Source organism: Alosa alosa, chromosome 12 (assembly GCF_017589495.1).
Source record: "Alosa alosa isolate M-15738 ecotype Scorff River chromosome 12, AALO_Geno_1.1, whole genome shotgun sequence".
In the NCBI taxonomy this organism is placed as follows: Eukaryota; Metazoa; Chordata; class Actinopteri; order Clupeiformes; family Clupeidae; genus Alosa; species Alosa alosa.
The window spans coordinates 4666778-4691008 of record NC_063200.1 but is presented as its reverse complement, the minus strand read 5'-3'; the positions used below and the strand labels follow the sequence as shown (position 1 = coordinate 4691008).

The following is a 24231-nucleotide window of genomic DNA, read 5'->3' as shown; positions in this document are numbered from 1 at the left end:
GCCTCAGCTGGAACACGCTCAATTTCCTAGCGGTTTCTCTGCGACCAGGGAACGCTGATAAAACATTCCCGAGATCCCCCACCACATCACAAGGGTCACCATGTCCCTCAACACGCTGTCAGACTCGTGTCCTTAAAGTCGATGCTCCAGAGGGGTGGCGGCGGAGGATCAGAGAAGAAAAGCTCATTTTTATTCAGCCCAACAAGAGCGAGGCGTAATTAAGACCAGACGCGGTGGCGCTCTCGGTCCCACGCGGCCCCTGGGCTCTCCTTATTGCTTGCGTAACTTCAGATTAGAGATTTTTTTTATTTATTTGTTTTTTTTTTTTTTTTTTTTTTTTTTGTGGGGAGAAGTGGGGATCCTTATTTGCCCTAATTTGCCACTCAGTATTTTGGCTAATGAGATAATCCTCCTTTAATGTAAATGAGGAGCGTGGGGATTACTGGGCCAGACTGATGGATGGACTTGTTGATCCTTTTGTCTCTCAGGGGTCCAGGAGATTATCGGGTCCAATATCTAGCTTTGGCCAATAGGTGGCAGCATTGCACTGGCTATTACAAGGCAGATTTCAGCATGTCCGCATGTCTTCAGTTTGCCTTTTCCTTTTCAATTAGTAAAGCCAACTTTCAGATTTACACTGGTAATATTAGTCAACTGGATTCTACTGTTCTTTTTACTTTTTAAATGCCTCTCTGCTCTTTCTTTTGTGTGACCGGTTTGGCTCAGCAAACAAAATATGTTGAATGCCCTCAGGAGCCTTTATTCACTGCCAAGCCAAGTTTTGTCAAATACTACAAATACTATGCATGACTCCTAGTAGTTGACCTTGTATGATGCCTGGCATTGCTTATTTGCCCTGCTGCCCTGCCCTTGCGCGTGGTATTTCCTGCTCTGTCCGCTGAGGTGATTGCCCCCTCTTGCTCAGAACTAGCCCAGTAGGGCAGCAGGGCAAATAGGTTTCCATTTCCCTTTGCCAGCTGTTTATTGATCATTTGTGAGTTTCAAAACGGGTGATGAACTAAAAGCACTGAGTGTACCAGTAAGCACAATAGGCTATTTGGTCCTCCAATTTGGACATTTCTGAGTTATTTTGACCACTTATCCTTGAGATGCATAAAACCTCTCGGGGTAAAAAAACAAGTCGTTGTGGTTTTTCAGAGCGGCTGCCCTGGAGCAGTTCAAGTCGCTGGGAGCAGAGCCCCTAGAGGTGACGGATGTCAAGGAGTCCGGCGAGGGCCAGGGGGGCTACGCCAAGGAGATGTCCAAGGAGTTCATCGAGGCCGAGATGAAGTTGTTTGCCAAACAGGCGTTGGATGTGGACATAATCATCAGCACTGCCCTCATTCCTGGTATGTATATATAGTTTCATATCACAACGGAAATGTTATTACTATCAGAAGAAAAAAGACTAAGGAAAAATACCTTATTTCTATCTATTCATGCACAGCCCACATGCAGATATTGCTGCTACTGTTACATTTGGCCTTTTACATGCTGTGTGCCTGCCTCTATGCCTCTAAACGCTGTGTAGTGTGATGTATGCCTATGCCTCTAAACGCTGTGTAGTGTGATGTATGCCTATGCCTCTAAACGCTGTGTAGTGTGCTGTGTGCCTATGCCTCTAAACGCTGTGTAGTGTGCTGTGTGCCTATGCCTCTATGCTTGCTGATGCCTTGATTGAAATGAGACCTGTTTTCTGCCCTAATTGTATATCTCCATGTTTGCTGTTCATCTTCGCTGTTGCCTCAGCATTCAGCACTAACTGCTCTCCCATAGCATGTGCATGTGTCAGCAGCATTGGTTGAAGTCTGGTGATATTGGAAACAAAGTAGCCTAATTGGATAGCTTATTATAGTCTACTGGTTGGACTGTTCAGTTTCTCCACGTCTGTTTAAGTTTCTGTTTAACTAATACATTTCCTTTGGACAAGCCCTTTTGAATCTTGGAAGAGACTTTTCCATTTACATCGGGATTGAGCAGTGTTCTGTGTTGGAGTCAGTAAAATATTTGCCTAGTTATACTTGCCCTGCATGAGTTGTCGATATTGACAAGCAGCTGTAACGTTATAGCGTGTCAACCTTCACAACCCAACAGTATTCTAATGTTGGCTTAGGGATACAGCTTCTTACATGCTTGCACATAACTTAATTGAAGAGTTTTGTCTCAAACACATTAGTGTATGTAGAGTTTTTGTGTAGAAGATGCCCCTATCCTATACCCCCCAGAATGCTTCTGATGCTTGTCCATATCTGCCATCTCCATATGAATTCCTTTGCCTTAAATGGTGAGTGCATAGAACATCACTGTATGGGGAAGGTCAGTGTTGATATTGTGGCGGGCCAGCGTATGGGGAGCACTGGCCGTGTTCCCATTTGTCTTATTTCCACTAGTCTGTTTTGACGTTTCTTAGCAATGCCACATTGCTAACAGGGACCATCTGTTTTGGGCCTTTTTTTGTCTTCTCTCCACATTGCCATCCACTGCTCGAGCAGTTTGAGGCACCAAAGGATCTCCAGAGTGCCTTCCTCCAACCACTCAAGTTCACATCTCCTGTTCTCTCTCTCTCCCCTCTTTTCCTCTGTACATCTTGTCCCAGGGCCCTTAGTAAAACTCCTGTTAGAGCTGCTTTGTATTAAAACAGGATCTGATGGCTGCTGCAGTTAAGGCCCCTGATGTGGTCTCCTGATATTAGCTGTATCATTACCAGCCTCAGACAGATAAGATGGATGCCCTGTGGTGCTCTGGTTGAGTGAGACGGAGAGAGAAACATGGGAAATGAAGGAAAATTGTGCAACAAGTCACATTTGTTGAACAGTGCTCATTGTAGATGAGCGGAGTCAATGGAGAGGATGGAGGAATGATTACATCTCCTTATCTGGCAGGAGCTCTAGAAAAACAGCATAGGGCTTCACATTAAACTTCAGATGTGTAAAGTATACACACCTCTTAATGCCTTTTGCAGTCAGGCATCTAGCAGATGCTGTTTATCCCCCATAAGTTCAGATGGGTTTTGGCACAACCTCTCCCTACTATTGACCTGCTTACCCCAGCAGCGCCAGTAGAGTACATATCTTAGTTTAGCATGCATACACAACGTATACACAACATACATGCTCGTGATCATTAAATTAATGTTACTCCGCTCCTTGGAACTTGGTAAGGTCTTGTTAAAGCCATGCACCATTGGTTCAGTTAGGAAAAATTACAAAATCTAACAGTAAGTTCATGAAGTTCATCTTTGCTTGGCGAGGTTCATTCCCTTTTCTGCCAGTTTATTTTCAAATTAGATTGATGTTAACCACACTACTAATGTGAATCCAGTCAGCAACCCAAAGACAAATTGAAATTGTACACTTTCTGGCCCCCAGTGCGGTATTTGTTTACACTTAAGAGATTTTATTTTAAGTAAATTTGTATTCGTTATGTTGCGATCTGATGGATAAGCCCTCATCCAGCGCGGCACTGGAAACCTGGCCACCTGTTTGAGTGCAGCTGACGCGTACTTAGCCCTGGGACTTGTCAGCCGTTTCCATCAGGGAATTGTTTACCTGCCAGCTTGTGAAGAGCGAGGTCACGGGTGTGTGTGTGTGTCCTATGAGGTCGGCAGCTGAACGAGTCTGGTTTGTAGCAGATGGAGAGAGGTCCAGGACACACACTGGTTCCCACTCACCCCAGCTTGTTTCGGCACTACTGTTTCTTGTTAAAACCGGTTCCTCTGACCTTGACTGTGTCTGTGACCTTGTCTGTGTTCTTACTGATGTTCGTCTGATGTTGTCAAACAAACGTGCGCACCAGATTGCAGATGATTGCTTTATTTGAGATGAACTGTGAAGAAGAATAAGTAGAAAAGGAAACTATGGTACTCCGTGTGAACTTATGACATTTATTGCGTTAGTATTTTCCTGAATGTGCATGTTATAAGTATTATTATGTATAGTACCCCTCTTCTACTGCACTTTACCCCCCCCCCCCCCACACTTTGCACAAATAGGCTGACACCAGACATAATTTCACTGCATTTCTTACTTCCAGTAACTATATGCATGTGACAATAAACTTCCTTGTATCCTAGTAGTAGCAATTTTATGTGCAATGATGAAGGGATTTAAATGGAAAAGGAACCTTTTTTTTTTATTTCTAACTTCAACCAGAGAGTATCATTGTATAATTGTTTTGTGTGTATGTACTAATCCCAGTAGATGTCCACAAAAGGCTTTTTGACATTTGACCCTTGCGTTGCCATGGCGCTGTGTCCCCAGGTCGCAAGGCACCCATCCTGATCACAAAGGACATGGTGGATAGCATGAAGGACGGCTCTGTGGTGGTGGACCTGGCTGCCGAGGCCGGGGGCAACTTCGAGACCACCGTCCCCGGAGAGCTGACCGTCCACAAAGTGAGTGGCTGCCCCCTGGCTGAGGGGAGGACTCTCCTCTCTCTCCTGAATAGCATGTTGGTTCATTCAAGTCAAGTCAAGTTTATTTATATAGCGCATTTCATACACAGGTCATTCAATGTGCTTTACATAAACAAAACCAAACAATAATAACAAATAAAAGCATAGAAGGGCAATATAGTCAATGAATAGTTAAAAGGTAAAGATCATAATAAAAAGAAAACATGAAACACAAGGTAAAATCATTTAAAAATAAGGAATAATTAATAAGCAAAAACAAAGGCAAAACTAGTAAAAAAGTAATAAAAGACAAGGTAGAATAATTATCAAGGCAGATTCAGAATTTGTAACTGGGGCAGTTAGTCTGAAAGCATTCAGGTGGTGAGAAAGAAGTAACACCACATACATTTCACCAGGATTTATATTGCTATAGTAACACCACATACATTTCACCAGGATTTATATTGCTATAGTACAACATTTTTCACCAGGATTTATACATTCACCAGGATTTATATTGCTATAGTAACGCCACATACATTTCACCAGGATTTTATATTGCTATAGTAACGCCACATACATTTCACCAGGATTTATATTGCTATAGTAACGCCACATACATTTCACCAGGATTTATATTGCTATAGGAACGCCACATACATTTCACCAGGATTTATATTGCTATAGTAACACCACATACATTTCACCAGGATTTTATATTGCTATAGTAACACCACATACATTTCACCAGGATTTTATATTGCTATAGTAACACCACATACATTTCACCAGGATTTTATATTGCTATAGTTTCACACCAGGATTTTATATTGCTATCACCAGGATTTTTTTATATTGCTATAGTAACACATTGCTATAGGAAACACATGGATGGATATTGCTACATTTCAAAGATGGATTTTATATTGCTATAGGAAACAAAGATGGATTTTATAGTGCTATAGGAAACAAAGATGGATTTTATAGTGCTATAGGAAACAAAGATGGATTTTATATTGCTATAGGAAACAAAGATGGATTTTATATTGCTATAGGAAACAAAGATGGATTTTTTTATGTAACTGAAAAAGTTCTCAACATTTCTCAAAAAGTTCTTTCACTTGTAGCACACCAGATTAAATGAACCAGGATATGATGTAGTTGCGTGGCAAAGCCACAAACAGGAAGTTTACCAGGCAGACTCCATGCTCATCAATGAGTCCTTTCTATCCCCATTAGGGTGTGGTCCATGTAGGCTACACAGATCTTCCCAGCCGCCTGCCCACCCAGTCCAGCACCCTGTACTCCAATAACATCACCAAACTCCTCCGAGCCATCAGTCCCGACAAAGACAACTTCTACTTGGATGTCAAGGAGCAGTTTGACTACGGAACAATGGACCACGTCATCCGTGGTTCCATCGTCATGCAGGTTAGTGCTTGATATTATGGCACAGTCTCCTGCTCTAGAAATCCCATCCTTTCAGGATTAGAAAGATTGATTTACCAAATTCCTTTTTGTTCAAAAATGTCAAGTTGGTCAGATCAACGAAAATTGTTATTGTACCTTGTTCCTGTTGTTTTTGTATTATGTTTTTGAGTCTGTATTATGGTTTAAAGCTGGTATTCGGTTTGTATTCCTGTATTACGGGTTAATGGCTAAATCCATGTGAAATGCTGTGGTGGCATCCCTCCTCAGCCACCATCCCCCCAACCCCCCTTACACTCATCTGGATGGGTAGCCTGCATGCTGGACCATGGCCGTGGGTGTTGCATTCTTTTGAGCCTGTGGTCGACATCTGGTCTCCTCTCCTCTCTCCCCATGCATGTGCAGGATGGAAAAGTGCTTTTCCCAGCACCTCAGCCCAACAACGTGCCCGTGGCGGCCCCACCCAAGCCCAAGTCCATCCAGGAGCTGGAGGCCGAGAAGGCTGCCACAGTCTCCCCCTTCGCAGCCAAACTCACCACCGTTGGCGCCTACTCTGGAGGTGAAGAGCCGCCCTCCTGCCCTTTTGTACCCTGTCTTCCTCTTCTCTTCTCATTTGATTGGTCTTAACCCCATTCTTACCCCTTTTAAGGTGACCCTCTTATTTTTGTGATTGCATTCTTCGGATGGAATTGAAAGCTCCAGTTTGAGTTTTTGCTCAGAAGGCCTTGTAGGATCTTTGCCAGTTTACCTTTGTTTTTTTTTTTTTTTCCAATCTTAAAATTATAGCATCTACTCCTCCAATCCTATAGTAAGCTGATTGGTGCTGATGGGGGATGGGGGGGGGTCTACCAGCTTAATTTCATTCTTGACTACCACATAGTTTTTTGATGAAAGCCTTGCTCTTACGGTCTAGATTTAAGAGGCACCAGTCTAAACCAATCAAACATCGCTCATGAAAACCCTAAACCCGGGATATGTGTGAACACAAATCCCATGTGGGGCCTTTTACAACACATTGCATACAGGACATGTTCACCTCAAAAGTGCCAGTGGCCAGGGCTTGTGCTTACATTACCATTGCCTCGCCTTGTAAGTTTTTCCTTAAGCCAAGGGGGGGTTGCGTTGGCACTGATGAAGCAGAGAAACATTTGTCTGTCATTAGGAAGAAACAGTGCTGTTGGGTTTGTCATGGCCTTTTTTGGGGTGGTCCCGGGGCTCTGACCTGGGTTAATAGGCCAGTCACTGGCTTTAACGTCTGCCATTAATGTTTTCTTTTATGCGAGGAATTAAATGTCGCTCTCCAGGTCCCTGCTCCAGCCATCTCCCCTGCTTTCTCACTCTGCAATCATGTGTTTTTATTTTCCTGCCTCCTCCGAGTGCTCCAGTCTCTATTAAACTTAAAAGCCTTGTAGAGAAAAATACGCACAAATGAATTCTATTGGTTACAGACATCGCAGGAGTGTGTGTGTGTGTGTGTGTGTGTGTGTGTGTGTGTGTGTTAGAGGCAGCTCTGGCCTTAGATCAAAGCGCACACTTCACTCATCCAGACAAGCCGCAAATGCACCACGCACATAAATAAACACCCTGGGATAAACAAACATGCAAATTCATCTTCCTGCCCTTTCATGCTTTTTGTTTTTGTTTTTTGGGCATATCTGTCTGAGAAGGTACCGACCGAACGGCGTCCCTCCTTCACCCCCCCCAACCCCACCAACCACCTCATCAGACGCCTATCTGTATGACCAGTGCCGAAGCCCTTTGAAAATCAGAATTGGTCACCTAATTGGCACGCCGCCTAGTCCCCACCCCCTCCCCCCCTCGCCCCCATTCCCACCCCCACGGCCTCCTCTCCTCCTGCTTGGAATGCCAGGAAACTGGAAATAATAAAAAGAGGAGGGTGGTGGTGGTGGTGGTGGGGTGGAGTGGGATGTTTTAACCCCAACCCCCCCAACTGGCTCTGCCTGTAATGGGCTGAGGAGGGTCCCCCCCACATGCCACGAAGCCCGCGCTCTCTCTCCCTGGCCTTCACTTTGTGGCGGTTGAGGTTGCCGCCGGCGGGAGGGAGGGAGGGTTTAGTGGGGTGGGCCTCTCAAAGTCGGGCCTCTGCGGTTCTCACCTGGGCTACCGTCTGTTTCGCACCTCCATGTTGACCCCTCACCTCCGGCTGCTTTTATGGGTGGCCTTTGTAGCACGCAGGCGAGAGTTGGAGCCAAGTTCAAAGATGGCCGCGCCTGAAGACTGATGGCTTTTAATCAGCAGTGGTGGCGACGGCAGAGGGAGTGGGAGAGGGAACTGACGACTTCATCAGTAATTATCTGGGCTTTTTTAATTTTTTTATCCACTTCAGCTTCTGTTTGTGGTTCACGTAAAGTTTTCCAAACAGGGAGTTTGTTACATGTTTAGAATGCACCTTTATAGGTCAAATGTCTGTTCATCCCCCTGTTTGACTGATGGGTAAACAATTTAAACAAATTGCACTGGGAAACACTTTGTTTTAATTTGTTTGTTTGTACGTGTGTGTTTTTCAGGACTGGGAACTCTACTTGGCCTTGGCCTCTGCGCCCCCAATGCTGCCTTCACACAGATCGTGACCACCTTCGGCCTGGCAGGAATTGTGGGATACCACACGGTTTGGGGCGTCACCCCAGCTCTGCACTCCCCTCTCATGTCGGTCACAAACGCCATCTCTGGTAAGCATCGCCACACGTGACCCAGCTCACTACAGCGCACAAACAAAACTCTTGTGCGCTTCCTCCTGTCCACAGCTGGATCATGGTCGTCTCCTGTAACGGAAGAGGGTTTTCTGTAGTCAAGAAAATCCGTTCTCCAAGTTGAACTGTTTATGGATTTGAGGGCGGCGCCTTTGCTTATTTGGTTTTATTTTTCTCCTCCAATCTACGGTGCCAGCTTAAATAAGGGAAACCTCCCAAATCCCGTTGGTGATGGCTTGGCATTAATGGAACTATAAATAGCAAGTAATGTGTTAAATCAAGGAGAACCTCATTACCACACACACACACACACACACTCCTGCTGTGTTGAGTTTAATCCTCTCTGGTCGGCCACCCCTGGTGCAGGAACCTGCCGTCTTCATTAGTTTGGTTTGTGTGGTGTGGCTTCCAGGCGGCTCCCCCTCATGTGGTTGAGGATGTCTCCCACAGCCCAAGGAGAAGGACGGGGTTGGGGTAGGTGGTTGGAGGGGTGAGGTCCTCGCTTCCTTCTGCTTCTAGCTCGCGCCCCCTTTTCCTCCCCTAGCGCGATGCAGGTCCAGGAAAGGTTTAATCGTCTTTTAACAAGTCTGCGGTGGTCCACATTAAAGGCCTGTTCATGTTGGCTGCATTGTAAACGTTTCGAGTGAGACTACAAGGGGCATCCACTAGCAACGACAATTAGCTCAAAGGACCGCCTGCGCACTTCCTGCGCACTTCCTGACTTCCTGCTCCTAGTCATTCGTTCATCCTTCTTTCTGTCTTTTTTTTTTCCAATACCTGACTCTTCCAATGCTTTTTTTTTTTTTCTTTTGCTTTGTAATTTTTTTCGCACACAGCGTTGGAAACACTGTGGGCGCTGGAATTCTCTGGGCCCGCAAGCCAAGCGTAATAAAGCACAAATCAACGTGAATGAGACGTTAGGCCACTTATTAGGAATTTCTTACTCTGAAGAGAAGGAGAGAAAGTCGGCAAGCGATGGCGAACGGGGGGAAAAAAACAAATGACAGCCTTACAAAAGCGTCGAGTTTCTTTTGATGTTGCGTTTCGTCCTGGGTGATGGTGATGGGCTGAGTCCCTTTAATCTACCTGAAACGGGTGAAATCACGACCCACCGGTCATGCCACATAAAAACTGCTGGGAGGGAGAGGTCAAGAGTGTGTCTGAGTTGTTGAATGGATGACTTCTTTGTGATTCTCCTAGTTGTAGTGGAGAAGAGGGAAGGTTTTTAGTCAGCGGCATTGATGTCTGGTAGGACATGTCCCCTTTCACCTTGGATTCACCTTGGATTCACTTCAGATACAAGGATCCTGTTCTTCCATGACTCAGTCGGGGCTTTTGCTTCGCACGACTTGAACTTTTTAACTCGGTTGATTTGTCATAGTCATAGTCAAGTTTATTTATATAGTACAATTTAAAACAACCTGTGGTTGACCAAAGTGCTTAAAAATAAATAAATAAATGGATAACAGAAGACAAAATGAATAAAGACACAAAAAAGCACAACACTAAAAATAAAAAAAAAAAAAAAAATATATATATATATATATATATATATATATATATATATATATATATATATATATATATATATATATATATATATATATATATATATATATATATATAGCCTACATACGGTAATTACATTCCACACTTCATTTAAAAGCCATTGATGGCATATGTTCTTTTAACTTGGCTTTAAACCACCAATAGTTGGTGTGGAACTAATGTGAAAAGGCAGGTTATTCCACAACTTGGGCCCAGCTACTGAAAAAGCACGGTCACCTTTTATTTTTAGACGACTCTGAGGTACTGAGAGCAGTAGTTTATCTGAGAACCTCAGAGTTCTGGGAGGGCAGTGAAAGTGTACAAGCTCACTTGGGTATTGGGGAGCTTGCCCATTTAAAGCTTCAAAGACTTTACTTTCTAAAAAAAAAAAAAGAATTTTGTAATCTGCTCTAAATTTCACTGGTAACCATTGCAGGGCTTTAAAAAACTGTGTGGTTACCCTTCAGACACTCACCTTGATTTTTCACTTGTCATATTTGTCACAAATCCCAAGCTTTCATGAACAGTGGAAAGAGGTTTAGCATCCTCCCATTGGCATAAGTGTGGATTGTGCGTGTTCGTGATGAGGTGTGTGTGCGTGCGTGTGTGTCAAGCAAGCACATGTGTGTGTCAGTCAAATGTGCGTGCGTAGTTTTACAGTTAGTCTGCTGCATTTCCTGTAGCGCTGGAGGTAGCGTGAGCGAGAGTTTCTCTTGCTTCAATTGCTTCAATCGCGATCAATTGCTGCGCTGGAATTCCAGAGAGAAGGGGTTAAAATGCTCTGCAGCAGTTACACACATCATTGACTCGCCTTTGGCAACCCTACAGGTTTACTTTAATTCAGTGGCATTGCGTTGGAAGTCATTAAGTTGTTCTCATTCAGTTTACTGTTCAGTTGATTCCGTTTATTGTCCTGGTTTTTACCTTTTGTAGGACATTCTCAGAGTTTTGTTATTGTTTTTTTTAGGTTTGTTTCTGCCCTTGTCTAATTTCACCCCTGTAAATTATACCCTGAGTAGTTAGAAGCACACAAAAGAATGTTCTACAGGCTGTTCATGTTAAATATATAATTTCATGCAAAGCATATGCATGTTTGGATGTTATGTCATCTTACATGATGGTTTTGAAAAGCAGGAATGTTTACAACGGGTTTGTGGGACCTCATTCATAACCATTAGTGTTAATATGAGTACGTAACCATCATTTTGTGTGTGTGTGTGTGTGTGTGTTTTCCCCTCCAGGGCTGACTGCTGTGGGGGGGCTGTCCCTCATGGGAGGCAGTTACACCCCCACCAACACGGCTGAGACGCTGGCTGTGCTGGCTGCTTTCATCTCGTCTGTCAACATTGCTGGTAAGTGCCTGGAACAAACCAACAGGTCCCCCTACCCCCCTCCCCATGCGGCTCGTTTTGTGGCCCGGGTGGCCGGCACAATGGAAAGAGGGCTGTGACATGAAGGGCGCCCGCGGTGAGTGTCAGTAATGAGACTTAGCCCTGGATCGGGGAGAGGTGGCAGGTGAGAAGTCTGCTCCCTGGATGCCCCCCCACCCCCCCTGTTTCGTGAGAAGTCTCCCCCCCTCTCTCTCTCCCTCTCTCTCTCCCTCTCACCTTTCTGTCTCTCTGTAGTCCCTCCAGGTTAAGTTTAGATGGGAAGAGGTGACCCTCACTCACACCTGAGCTAGTAGACATCAAATCCCTCCGAGTGTTCTGTCTAGGCGCCAGAGCCAGACTGTAAATCAGGTAGCGTTGCACATTTCCTGAAAAATGATGTGCAAAATTGTCATTAAATGACAAGGCGGGTGGAAAAAAGTGAGGAGAGAAAAATAGTTTGGAACAGGCATGTGTCCAAAATGCCATGTCAAATCCAAGCAGCCTTTAATCTGTCCAAAAGTCTCGGTTGGATTTCGGTGACGGCGCCGTCTTGGGACCCCAGTCCTCGGTCAAAGGGCGTGTGGGTAATTTAAAGCCATATTACTGGGCATTTCCAGACCCCTATTTCCCTTATTGTTTTGTGTCCCACTCTGCACTAGCCACTTATTACTCTCCGAGATCCTTTTAAGTTTGTGTTGCTTCCAGAGGACATAAAATCTCCATGTAGATATTCTACCCCAGGTGTTTAATTTCAGTTTTTAAAGCATGTTTTTAAAGTCTGTTCCTCCCAGTGTTTTGCAGTGGCGTCAAACCAACAAGTCGTAAAACATTGAGAGTGGAGACGTTTAGACAGTTTTCTTGGTCTTCCCTTTCCTGTATTGCCTTTTCCAGACAGTTTTCTGTGATTAGCGCATACTAGGAAAATTCCAATTGCCCTCTCCCATTTAGGTCCAATAAAAGACCAAGAATTTATAGATTATAGTCTTTTTTATAAACAGGAGAGCAGGTACTGCTGCTTATTCAAAGCTCTAACATTAAATTTATGGTGGGAACATGGAACATTTTTCATAGAACTGTTGTTAAATGGTGCAGTGCATTCTATGATGCTGATTTAAACTTTGTCATACTTAATGGTTTTTGAATTTCCTGTTGTATGTGTGTGTTTGAATGTTGTAATATAAAACATTGCAATTCAATTTTCTCGTCACGTCAAGCCCTACTTTTGTGAGGTAAAAGGAAAAATAGACCAGTTGCCTTTTCAAATACAGGGAGAATGCCTCATCTCGATCATGCTTTAAGAGTGCTTGTTTTTAAACTGGTTTGCGTGCTCTGCAGGTGGTTTCCTGGTGACTAAGAAGATGTTGGACATGTTCAAGAGGCCCACAGACCCCCCAGAGTACAACTACCTATGGCTGCTGCCCGCGGGAGTGTTTGTGGGCGGCTACGGAGCTGCTCTCCAGACGGGCTACAACATTGAACAGGTGACCTTTTGATCCTTCTGTAAACTATAACTTGGGCACTGTACAGAGAAATAATTTAGCTCATCATTTTAACCTGTTAATATACTACCACTATAATATTATTCTATATACTATAGAATAATATGTATTACTTCATTTATGTTCATTAAATAAGGGGCTGCCTTGAGTCTGGACATGAAAAGCCTATTCACTGTCTGCCATTACATTTAGTGCTCTTGAGTGGCCATATGACCATTTTTTGTGTGTGTGTGTGTGTGTGTGTGTGTGTGTGTGTGTGTGTGTGTGTGTGTGTGTGTGTGTGTGTGTGTGTGTGTGTGTGTGTGTGTGTGTGTGTGTGTGTGTGTGTGTGTGTGTGTGTGTGTGTGTGTGTGTGTGTGTGACCATTTTGTGTGTGTGTGTGTGTGTTTCCCACTCCTAGATGATGTACCTGGGCTCTGGCCTGTGCTGCGTCGGAGCCCTGGGTGGTCTCTCCAACCAGTCCACAGCCCGCCTGGGCAACGCTCTGGGCATGATCGGTGTAGCGGGGGGCATCGCTGCCACCCTGGGTGCCCTCAAGCCCTCCCCTGAGCTACTGGCCCAGATGAGCGCAGCCATGGCAGTGGGTGGCACAGCTGGTGAGTCTGTGTCATGTATTTACAAGAGAACTACAACTCTCTGTGGCATCTCTCCGTGTGTGTGTGGGGGGGTTGGATCTGTATGTGGTTGAGCGTGTGTGCTCGTTCTCCCCAAGCAAAGCAAATGATTTAAGTGAACTGACTTCAACCCAGTGCTAATGGTCACCAGCTCGGTGAGTCACAGTGCAGCGGCATGGCAGAGGCCTGCTGCAGCCAGTCGGCTCTAATCTACATGGCTAATTATTCCTGGAAACAGGCTGGAGAGTAGTTGAAACCATTCGGACCAGTCACTGCACTTTAGAGCAAAATGCTGCGCACTTCCAGATGCTCCAAGAAACCCCTTAAGGTTCAACATCTCAGTCCGCTCTTCCCCTCCACCCATACACACAAACACATACATATGCACCACTTACAAAACTGCAATTAGTAGTCTCTCCCTTGTGACCCACTTCTCGATTCTCTCTGACCAATACCCTGCCCCCGTCGTTGCCTCCCAGGATTGACCATCGCCAAGCGCATCCAGATCACCGACCTGCCGCAGCTGGTGGCCGCCTTCCACAGTCTGGTGGGCCTGGCCGCTGTGCTCACCTGCGTGGCCGAGTACATGGTGGAGTACCCGCACTTCGCCACCGACCCGGCCGCCAACCTCACCAAGATCGTGGCCTACCTGGGCACCTACATTGGCGGAGTGACCTTCAGTGGCTCCCTGGTGGCCTACGGCAAACTCCAAGGTGAGCAGAGCTCCACGATGCTGTATGAAACATATTCACCGACTGGCCACTTGCTCCAAACAGTCTGGTCCAAACAGGTGGGAGACGTTGGGATGTTGTATAGGAATTTCGCAACGACCAGATGTTCTTGATTTTTCTCATTAAAAGCCATCCCCTTCACTACTCCGTTAGTGATGGGGTCGAATAATAGAGCAACGAAACCTTAACGTGTCGTTGCCAAGGTAGCCATTTCACTGGATCTAAACAAATCAATCCAACCACAGTGGTGAACATAGTGGTGGCTTTCTTAATCTATTTACATCATTTTAAGTTTCTGTGACGTTTTCTACACTGTAGGAATCACTACAGAACATGTATTCATAACACAATCAAATTTGTGACCACAGAGTTTTACTTGAGCAAGAGTTTTGTAACAGAGACCTGCATGGAACTTGCCTACAGTTAAAATCTTTAATTTCATGGACGAATCGGACAAAAACCGTCGTTCTGAACAGCCGGCAGATTTTGATAAGATGTGAAATATGTTGCTTTTCATTACATAATGTGTGGTAGCTGGCTCTGTTTAAGCCCTTTCCTCAAGGGACAGAGCATACTGGAGACGTGTACTGCTATGATCTCATAGACAAGCCTGAAATGAATACTTTGTGTTTTGACCTAGTCCTCATGCCCAGTGCAGGCCTGTTTTACTACTGTACATGCAGTGCTATCGATGCACTTCGAAAGTTTGTTTAGATCCAGTGAAACTGCCATCATGTTAACAGAATGTCGCACTTGGGTACTCTATTGTTTTATGCAGTTTAATTTTAAGACTGCAGACTTAAACATTTTTGTTTGGAATTCACTTTTGATTCAGAGTTACAACACTTATTTGTTCACGATCAAAGCCATTGACTTCTGTAAAGCAAATATTTATCCCTGTTGACCCTCCCCAGCTTGGGAACGGATCCCAACTGATCTAACAGTGCCTGTTCTTGTGTTCTACTGGTGCTGCCTGGGTTCTGTACTGATGGTGGAACCACTGTCGTGTTCCGTGGCCCACCAGTGCCACACATGCCCTGTGTTTAGAACTAGGCCAGGCGGAACCTCTCAGGATTCAGCACTAATTAGTCTCTCCGCCCCCCAGTCATTTTCCACTTGTTCCTGCAAGCTGGAACACATTATCTGCTCCGCGCTTTTTCCCACTGCTCTCTCCCGCTCGGCAACCTGGAAAGCTGCAGTTTGATAAAAGATTACAACCCCCTCCCTCCTTTTTTTTTTTTTTTTTTTTTTTTCTTTTTCCCCCTCTTCCTCTGGTCAATTTGTACAGCTCCCACCATCGCCTCCTACTCCCCATTTTTACTTTATCTTCTTTTGCTCCTCAATTGCACATATCAAAGGTAATGGAAAAATAAGGCTTACATTATCACCGTACATCTGTACTACAAATGGTTTGGGCCCGTGGGTTGGACTGAGAGTGAGGTTGTCTCAACGCAAGTTGTGGAATTGTTTGCACAGGAGAATTTGAATTCCAGTGCCATAATAACTTGCCATCCGGCAGGATGCAGCTAGAATTCAGTTTAAGGTACACCTATGGAGAACAGCTTGCTCAAATTATTCTGAAAATGATCGTACACATGTGTAGCTTAAATATTTCCTCCCTCAGGCCAATTCTTGTCATTGTAGTTTTTTGTGGCTTTTTTAGATATGGAGATACTGCCTTATCTGCCTACATCTCCCAATCTCCATGTCTGTGTGCCCTGCAGGTTTACTGAACTCTGCCCCGCTGATGCTCCCCGGGCGCCATGCTCTCAACGCCACCCTCATGGCGGCCAGCGTCGGGGGCTTGGTCCCCTACATGATGGACCCCAGCTTCACCACCGGCATCACCTGCCTGGGCAGCGTGTCCGCACTCTCCGCCATCATGGTGAGATCCCAGCCGCAGATATCTGGGGAGTCTGGGAAGGGGAAACAGTAAGCTTATTGGACAGTTGAGAGTCCAGTCTTGTTTTGAGGAAGCGGAGAATTATGAGTGAGGAGTCCTCTGATCCTGCTCCATTGTACGTAGGCTCATCCAGGTGGGAATCAATTTAGTTGAAGTCTGTTATTTAATAAGAGGCCAGTGTGGGATGATGTGCAGACACAGCGTTCTGCCATTTTTACTGTTTATTGTCAGGAAGGAGACGTCGCTTTGTGGTTGTTTCTCTTGCGGCTCTCTACTGGATCTGCCAGCATTTGGCGCCTTGTTTGGTGCTCTAGGTTCAGTCCAGTCCAGCATTTGGCGCCTTGTTTGGTGCTCTAGGTTCAGTCCAGTCCAGTATTTCCCACAGAATATTGAATTCCATTTGTGGTGGTTGGTTTGCAGAATTAACTTGAATGCAACAGTTTTTAACAATTAGCACAGTGTGGTTATGATGTTGTGTGGTGGTCAATGTTGATATTGTGGTGGGCTGCCACAAATAAGTCAATGTATGGGAAACACTGCAGTCATCTGCTGGCCTCACCGTTCTGGTAGCCGACTGCAGTCTGAGCTCTGCGTGTTGCTGGGAAGGCCTCCTGGGCGGTAGTGGTGCTGCTGCACTCTTGTCTTGTTCCTCGGGTTCACTGTGGTTGTGCCGGGGTGAAGTCATGAGTGTGCGCCTCTAATGTCCCCTAATAAGAGGAGGAAATTGGACCTTTCGTTTATGACCACACGGGTCATTAATAGAGCCTGTGTGTTCTGACTCGTCTTGTTGCCCAGCGGAGTGGTTGGCCAGGCCTCCCTCGTACACACAGCAGGGGTAATGGACAGAAGGCTCTAGAACGTTCCAGTTCAAAACACACACACACACACACACAGAAACATTGGCTGAAAGCATTATTTTTTCATAATAATATGGATCTCACCAAAGTGGTGATGAACCATGATGATGGAAGAAAGGTAAACAAGGATAATTAAATTGTCTCCATGTGCCCAGAGAGGAGAGCGGTGCTCCCTCTGCAAGCTGCAGTAGATTTCAGCTTTTGAGGAATTGGAGCAGGTTGTCAGCAGTTCAGAAAAATAATGTCTCCAGTCTCCCTCCCATGGCTGTTTACCAAGGTTGCTAATGGCAGTCACCTGAAGTCTGGTTTCTTGCTTATTTGCGGGGGAGTGCAGGTGATTCGATATTGTTCATGTGTTGCCCTGTGTTTGTTTGATTGAGTGTTTCATTACATAATGTGTGGTAGCTGGCTCTGTTTAAGCCCTTTCCTCAAGGGACCGAGCATACTGGAGACGTGTACTGCTATGATATCATAGACAAGCCTGAAATGAATACTTTGTGTTTTGACCTAGTCCTCATGCCCAGCGCAGGCCTGTTGGAAGTAAAACACACCCTTCTCCCTCTTCATGGATCAGATGTCTCTCCTATTTACCACTGGATCAGTTTTAAAAAAAAACTATGCCTGCAATGCTGATGTGTATCCTAGCACAATCACATTCATTTTAAGGCATAGACCATACACCCAGCTTCTGTGATGTATGGACTGGTGTTTCACATGTATAGAGTTTCAGTAGATTACTAAAAGAGACCGAACTCTAAGGTAAGGTTTAAAATGTAAAAAAAAATCCAAATGTCTGTAAATAATTTACCCCATTTGTGTTTTTATTAGTAGATTTTGTAGATTTGCAGTGTATTTGGTGAAATGTACTGGCACCTATAGAATCTTTTCACTTGAATGATCCTATGGTGAATGTTCTCAACTTGGTGGATCACCATCCAGATCAAAACGTTTGTGCAGTCCACGTCTGCCCTGTCGTTGGATCGTTTCCTGATCTCCATGGCAGTGACCGTGTCCTGTTGGGCTCCCTCCGTAGGGTGTGACTCTGACGGCGGCCATCGGTGGAGCGGACATGCCGGTGGTGATCACGGTGCTGAACAGCTACTCGGGCTGGGCCCTGTGTGCTGAGGGCTTCCTGCTCAACAACAACCTGCTGACCATTGTGGGTGCGCTGATCGGGTCCTCAGGAGCCATCCTCTCATACATCATGTGTGTGGTAGGAACCATCTCTCTCTTTGGAAACACAATTGTCTATTTATATATATATATATATATATATATATATATATATATATATATATATATATATATATATATATATATATATACATAAACACACACACCACGATTTAATTCATATCATGTTCTGACCAGTATTTGTTTTAGGCTAGCATAATGGTGGTAATTACTTTATCCATGTGGGTGTTGTTGGGTTCTCCACCATTGTGTCCTGCAAAGCGTGGTAAGAAACGGCTGGAAAATGTGAAGCACATGCACACCCATCACAATGAGTTAATGTACATTGAAGTTTGTTGAGTATAAATCACACCACTGGCTACATCTTGTAATTTTATATGCAGCCAGTGACCAACCCCGATGAGAGGGTACCAGGTTATTTGCCGTTTTGTTGCTCTCTTTTTCAGTGATGGGCACTTTGTTTTCCCCTTTTTTCCTGCTTCAAACGGGTTTGTTTTTACACAACAGTAGTGAAAAATGGTCTGGAATCTCCCCTCCCTCAGCTTTGTTTGTTTGTGCTCTTTTGTGTCTCCTTGTTTGTTGGGTGAACTGGGCCATGAACGTTAAGCTGGCTGCGTCATCCTGATTTGACTCTGACGATCCTCCACTGGCACAGGCAAACCCATGGAGATTACGAGACGCACCACAGAGGTGAATGTGGAGCAGGCCGTGGAGATGATCAAAAGGATGCCCAGAGCATCATCATCGTGCGGGTAAAACCAGGAACACACACCGCGTGCACACACAGAGAGCTTATCCGCTTCCACTCATGCGGCGCGCACACACACACACACACCGCACACTCATGCGCTTTTACACACACAGACACAGACACACACACACACACACACACACACACACACACACACACACACACACACACACACGATTTAATTCATATCATGTTCTGACCAGTATTTGTTTTATTAGGCTAGCATAATGGTGGTAATTACTTTATCCATGTGGGTGTTGTTGGGTTCTCCCACCATTGTGTCCTGCAAAGCGTGGTAAAGAACGGCTGGAAAATGTGAAGCACATGCACACCCATCACAATGAGTTAATGTACATTGAAGTTTGTTGAGTATAAATCACACCACTGGCTACATCTTGTAATTTTATATGCAGCCAGTGACCAACCCCGTGAGAGGGTACCAGGTTATTTGCCGTTTTGTTGCTCTCTTTTCCAGTGATGGGCACTTTGTTTTTCCCCTTTTTTTCCTGCTTCAAACAGGTTTGTTTTTTTTACACAACAGTAGTGAAAAATGGTCTGGAATCTCCCCTCCCTCAGCTTTGTTTGTTTGTGCTCTTTTGTGTCTCCTTGTTTGTTGGGGTGAACTAGGCCATGAACCGTTCGCTGGCTAACGTCATCCTGGGTGGCTACGGCACGTCCTCCACTGGCACAGGCAAACCCATGGAGATTACGGGCACGCACACAGAGGTGAATGTGGAGCAGACCGTGGAGATGATCAAGGATGCCCAGAGCATCATCATCGTACCGGGTAAACCCCAGGAACACACACACGTGCACACACAGAGAGACGCATACTTACTTCCACTCATGCGCGCACACACACACACACACACACACTTACACTCACTTACACTCACACACACACACACAGACACATACTTACTTCCCCACACACACGCGCGCACACACACTCACTCACACAATTTCAGGGTTCAGGTGTTCTATCACACACACAGTCTGGGTGGCCGTGCGAGTTCTCTCCCTCTTAGCAGAGGGCTGTGAGAGGCTTGTACAAATGTTTCAGCATGTTATGGCTGTTTGGTTAACCTTGCATAACCTCATTACATCATAAGCAATTTTCTAAACACCCCCCACCCCCTCCTCTCCGGGTGCCTCCCCAAGTGAGTCCGTGGGCGCGCAGGCCGAGGTGGTCTTGGAAAGAGATGCTCGCGTGTTTTTTGAAAAAAGGGGTTTATTGAAGCCTCGTCTGACTCCTAACTGTGTAACATTTGTCCGTCCATCTCCACCCCTCTCGCTGTCATGTCCTCGTTAGGCCCCCTCGGCCTCTCCGTGAAATGTCAGCTTTATCACTTCTGGAAAGTTCCTTCCCTTTTGCGCTCTCACTGCTTTTTGTGCGCTCCAGTTGCGTGCTTTTAGACTATTGGAAGGGCTTCTTCAGAGACGGGATTTTTTTTTTTTTTTTGGAAACCGTGTTTAACCTTCAGCGCACCAGCTGCGGCTGTTAAGTTGCCTAATTGTTTGAGTTGAGTATCAAACTCCCGTCTCTAAATGACTCACTGTTTTTCTTTTTTCTTTTTTCGGAGCGGACTGACCCGCTCGTCCAAACGATCTTAGCAGGCCTCCGGGGCCTCGGTCAGGGCCGCCAGCAAGTGTGGCAGCCTCCCGCTCTGCTTTGTTCTCCACGGCAGACTGGTTTACAATGGTGTTTTATGGTCCGACAGCAGGTCGGGGTGGCGCAGGGTGGGATGGGGGATTTGGATCAAGGCATTTGAGACGACAGGACAGTGGAAAAGACTGGGATGGTTGGGGGGGGGGGGTGGAGGGGTTGGGGGGGCGGGGGTTGTGGACGATTAGATGTGGGACTGAAGCTCGAAACAGAACAGGAGAAACAGGAGAAATGATAATAAAGCCACTCTCCAGAGTAAACAAGGCGCCGGGGCCAAGCACAACAGAGACGGCGCTTTTTATTTAAAACAAATGGCCCTCCAACAGCCTCACAGGCATCCAAACCCTGCCCCCCCCCCGCCCTACACACACACACACACACACACCCCTGTCCTTCTCCCACTCTCTCCCGACTTGTGCCCGACCATGCTCTTTCGCCTTGGGGGAATGCAGGGGAAAGAGGCCGAGTGGGAAGCAGAAGAGGATGAACTCCAGGGCCACGCGGCTGTTCGCTGACCGCGGCCGATCTTTTCCTTTGGTTTTTAGTCTATTCCCGGCAACGCTGAGCTGTGCTGGTGGCTCCGTCCAGATCGGACGCGAGCCGGTCCACACAGGATGCCACAGGCTGTTAAAAACAACAAGGAATGGTCCCCTGCTGTTTTGATCGGCTGCTCCCTGACTCCGACGTGCAAATGCGAGGCTCTGGCGAGTCTTGTTTTCATTTTCACGTTTTACGTAATTGGACCAGTCGCAGTCACTTTGCCTGATTGACATCTGTGGAAACATTTAGGGTGCTTTTTTTTCCCCCCGCTAAACACCGGCCGTTTTTCTGGGTCCGATTGTTTTCATTTTTGGAGAAATGCTTGTGTTTAAAAAAAAGTGGTATGAAAAAGTGGAAAATCATTACGGGGGGATGTACGGGTAGTGAATGTTGGTTGGGGAGCTGCTAAAGCAACTCCCCCTGCCTCAACAACACCCCATCTAAAGCAGGGCTTAGACTGTTGATGTAATAACAATGGCAGCCGTGGCCTACTGGTTAGCGCTTGGACTTGTAACCAAACCAGAGGGTTGCCGGTTCGAACCCCGACCAGTAGGCACGGCAGTAGTGCCCTTGAGCAAGGCACCTAACCCCTCACTGCTCCCCGAGCGCAGCTGTTGTGCAGGCAGCTCACTGCGCCGGGATTAGTGTGTGCTTCACCTCACTGTGTGCTGAGTGTGTTTCACTAATTCATGGATTGGGATAAATGCAGAGGCCAAATTTCCCTCACAGGATCAAAAGAGTATTTATACTTAATAGACCTAATTTAAATACAGTACGCAGGTGCTCTATTCTGAATTTGCCATTTCAGACACATAAAAACACTTCACATTGCAACTCATAAGGACCAATCTAGTAGTATTCGACACACTTCCTCACGGCACACCAAAGATGGAAGTAAACTTCAGTGGTGCTTTGGCGACATTGACAGGAGTAAAATAATCAAGTCTTTCATTGTATTTATTTTAAGGAAAACGCAGCTTAGTGCTGTGTTGGATCATACATATTGACTGGGTCCACCTGTAGATTCTCAAGTAGTGTTGTGTGGAGTGTTTCTGACTGCAGTGCAAATAGGTAGGGACTGAAACCATTTTCAGCGACGGTCTCTGCAGCTTTGATGTCGTGGCAGTTGTTTTGCGGTATTTGTTTATTATGGTATAAAATGAGAAGGTCAATTATTTCATCTCCAATGAGAGGAGCTCCCTCATGTGTTGCTGTATTGAAACCACATTCTCTGATTTCTGCCAATGTGTTTTTGAGATTCAGTGGTCCACAGGGTATTTAAGTGTTTGTTACAACTCTTTGTGTGTGTGTTTGACAGAGGTAGAGAGAGAGAGTGTGAACTAGCATGTGGATATTTCTGTAGTAAGACGGGTAGTGTGTTTTTTTTTTTTGTTGTTTTTTTTGGGGGTTTTTTCTACATTTTAACAGATTTGTTTGTTTTGTTTTTTGCAGGTTATGGTCTGTGTGCCGCTAAGGCCCAGTACCCGATCGCTGAGCTGGTCAAGATGCTGGGGGAGATGGGCAAGAAAGTCAGGTATGAGTCACAGGCCATGCCAAAGTGATCAACCTCAAATACTCAATATTGCATTCATTGAAAGCTTCCTACATAAGGAACCATGTTTGTACATGTTGTTTTGTTGTAATGCTGACATTATTGACTTGTAGCATATTTCTGGCTTGTCACAGAGGAAATATTTCTGGTTTTATTGCAGAAGGCTCAGGCTCTGAACTCTTAGTGATTTATAGGCCACATCTTGGAAAACCTTTTCAGGCTCCCCATTTTTTTTTTTTTTCTTTTTTTACCCAAAGTATTCCTAAAGTGTTTTCCTCATCTTTATCTTTCACTCTAACTCACTTCTCTTGCTCCCTCTCTCTCTCTCTCTCTCTCTCTCTCTCTCTCTCTCTCTCTCTCTCTCCCTCTCTGCCCCCTTCCCCCCTCTGTTTCTCACGTTCTCCTCTAACCCCTGTCCCACCTCCACTCCTGTCCCCGGTTGTCTCCTCCTCCACCTCCTCCTCTTTGGCGTTGTGCGTGTAGCTCTGCTCCATTTCAAAGTGCGGTTTGAATATCGTCAGTCACCCGTGCCATTGTGCGGCGGCTTCTTTGTGGCCCCGTGGGGTCCTCGTGTGTAATGCGCCATCTGAGCGCGCCGCCAAGTCCCGACCGACTGGGGACCCGGGCCCTTCCGGCCGCCTGAAAGGGCCGCGGCTGTGGAGCGACAGGTGTGTGTGTGAGGCCACAGAACAGGCCTGCCTCTCAGGTTGCAGTGCTGCAAGATGGAGGGAGGGCTTGAGGGTGAAGTGGGGAGAGTGAGATGGTTGGAATAGAGGTGAAGTGGGGAGAGTGAGATGGTGAGGTGGGGAGAGTGAGATGGTGAGGTGGGGAGAGTGAGATGGTGAGGTGGGGAGAGTGAGATGGTTGGAATAGAGGTGAGATGGGGAGAGTGAGGTGGGGAGAGTCAGATGGTGGGGAGAGTGAGGTGGGGAGTGAGCTGGTGAGGTGGGTAGAGTGAGGTGGTGAGGTGGGGAGAGTGAGATGGTTGGAATAGAGGTGAGATGGGGAGAGTGAGATGGTGAGGTGGGGAGAGTGAGATGGTGAGGTGGGGAGAGTGAGGTGGGGAGTGAGATGGTGAGGTGGGTAGAGTGAGGTGGTGAGGTGGGTAGAGTGAGATGGTTGGAATAGAGGTGAGGTGGGGAGAGTGGGGAGTGAGGTGGTGAGGTGGGTAGAGTGAGATGGTGAGGGGGGAGTGAGATGGTGAGGTGGGGAGTGAGATGGTGAGGGGGGAGAGAGATGGTGAGGTGGGGAGAGTGAGATGGTTGGGTGGAACAGGGGTGAGGTGGGGAGATGGGGGAGTTCCCTCACACAGACTCTTTTAAGCAAATTTTGAGTTAATCAGTTTCTTGTTGTGTGTCTTTCTCGTGATGGTAGGATGGCTATAGAGAGAAGGTGAGAGTAAAGGAAGAGAAGAGAGGGGGAGGGACAGGGGTCAGGGAGACTGTGTTGGGCTTTAGAGCTTGTGCCTAATGAC

At 46.0% G+C, this 24231-nt stretch overlaps 1 protein-coding gene across 1 annotated transcript in view; it reads left to right on the top strand.

Moving 5' to 3' along the window:
* Nucleotides 1–24231, top strand: part of nnt (nicotinamide nucleotide transhydrogenase) — a 39300-nt gene that overhangs the window by 7143 nt on the left and 7926 nt on the right. The window contains exons 7-19 of the mRNA XM_048259713.1: nt 1159–1349; nt 4260–4393; nt 5633–5824; nt 6227–6380; nt 8350–8511; nt 11322–11432; nt 12786–12931; nt 13350–13545; nt 14043–14276; nt 16019–16179; nt 18088–18267; nt 19627–19786; nt 22658–22739. Coding sequence (XP_048115670.1) covers nt 1159–1349; nt 4260–4393; nt 5633–5824; nt 6227–6380; nt 8350–8511; nt 11322–11432; nt 12786–12931; nt 13350–13545; nt 14043–14276; nt 16019–16179; nt 18088–18267; nt 19627–19786; nt 22658–22739 — 2103 coding nt within the window. The remainder of the gene's footprint in view (nt 1–1158; nt 1350–4259; nt 4394–5632; nt 5825–6226; nt 6381–8349; nt 8512–11321; nt 11433–12785; nt 12932–13349; nt 13546–14042; nt 14277–16018; nt 16180–18087; nt 18268–19626; nt 19787–22657; nt 22740–24231) is intronic.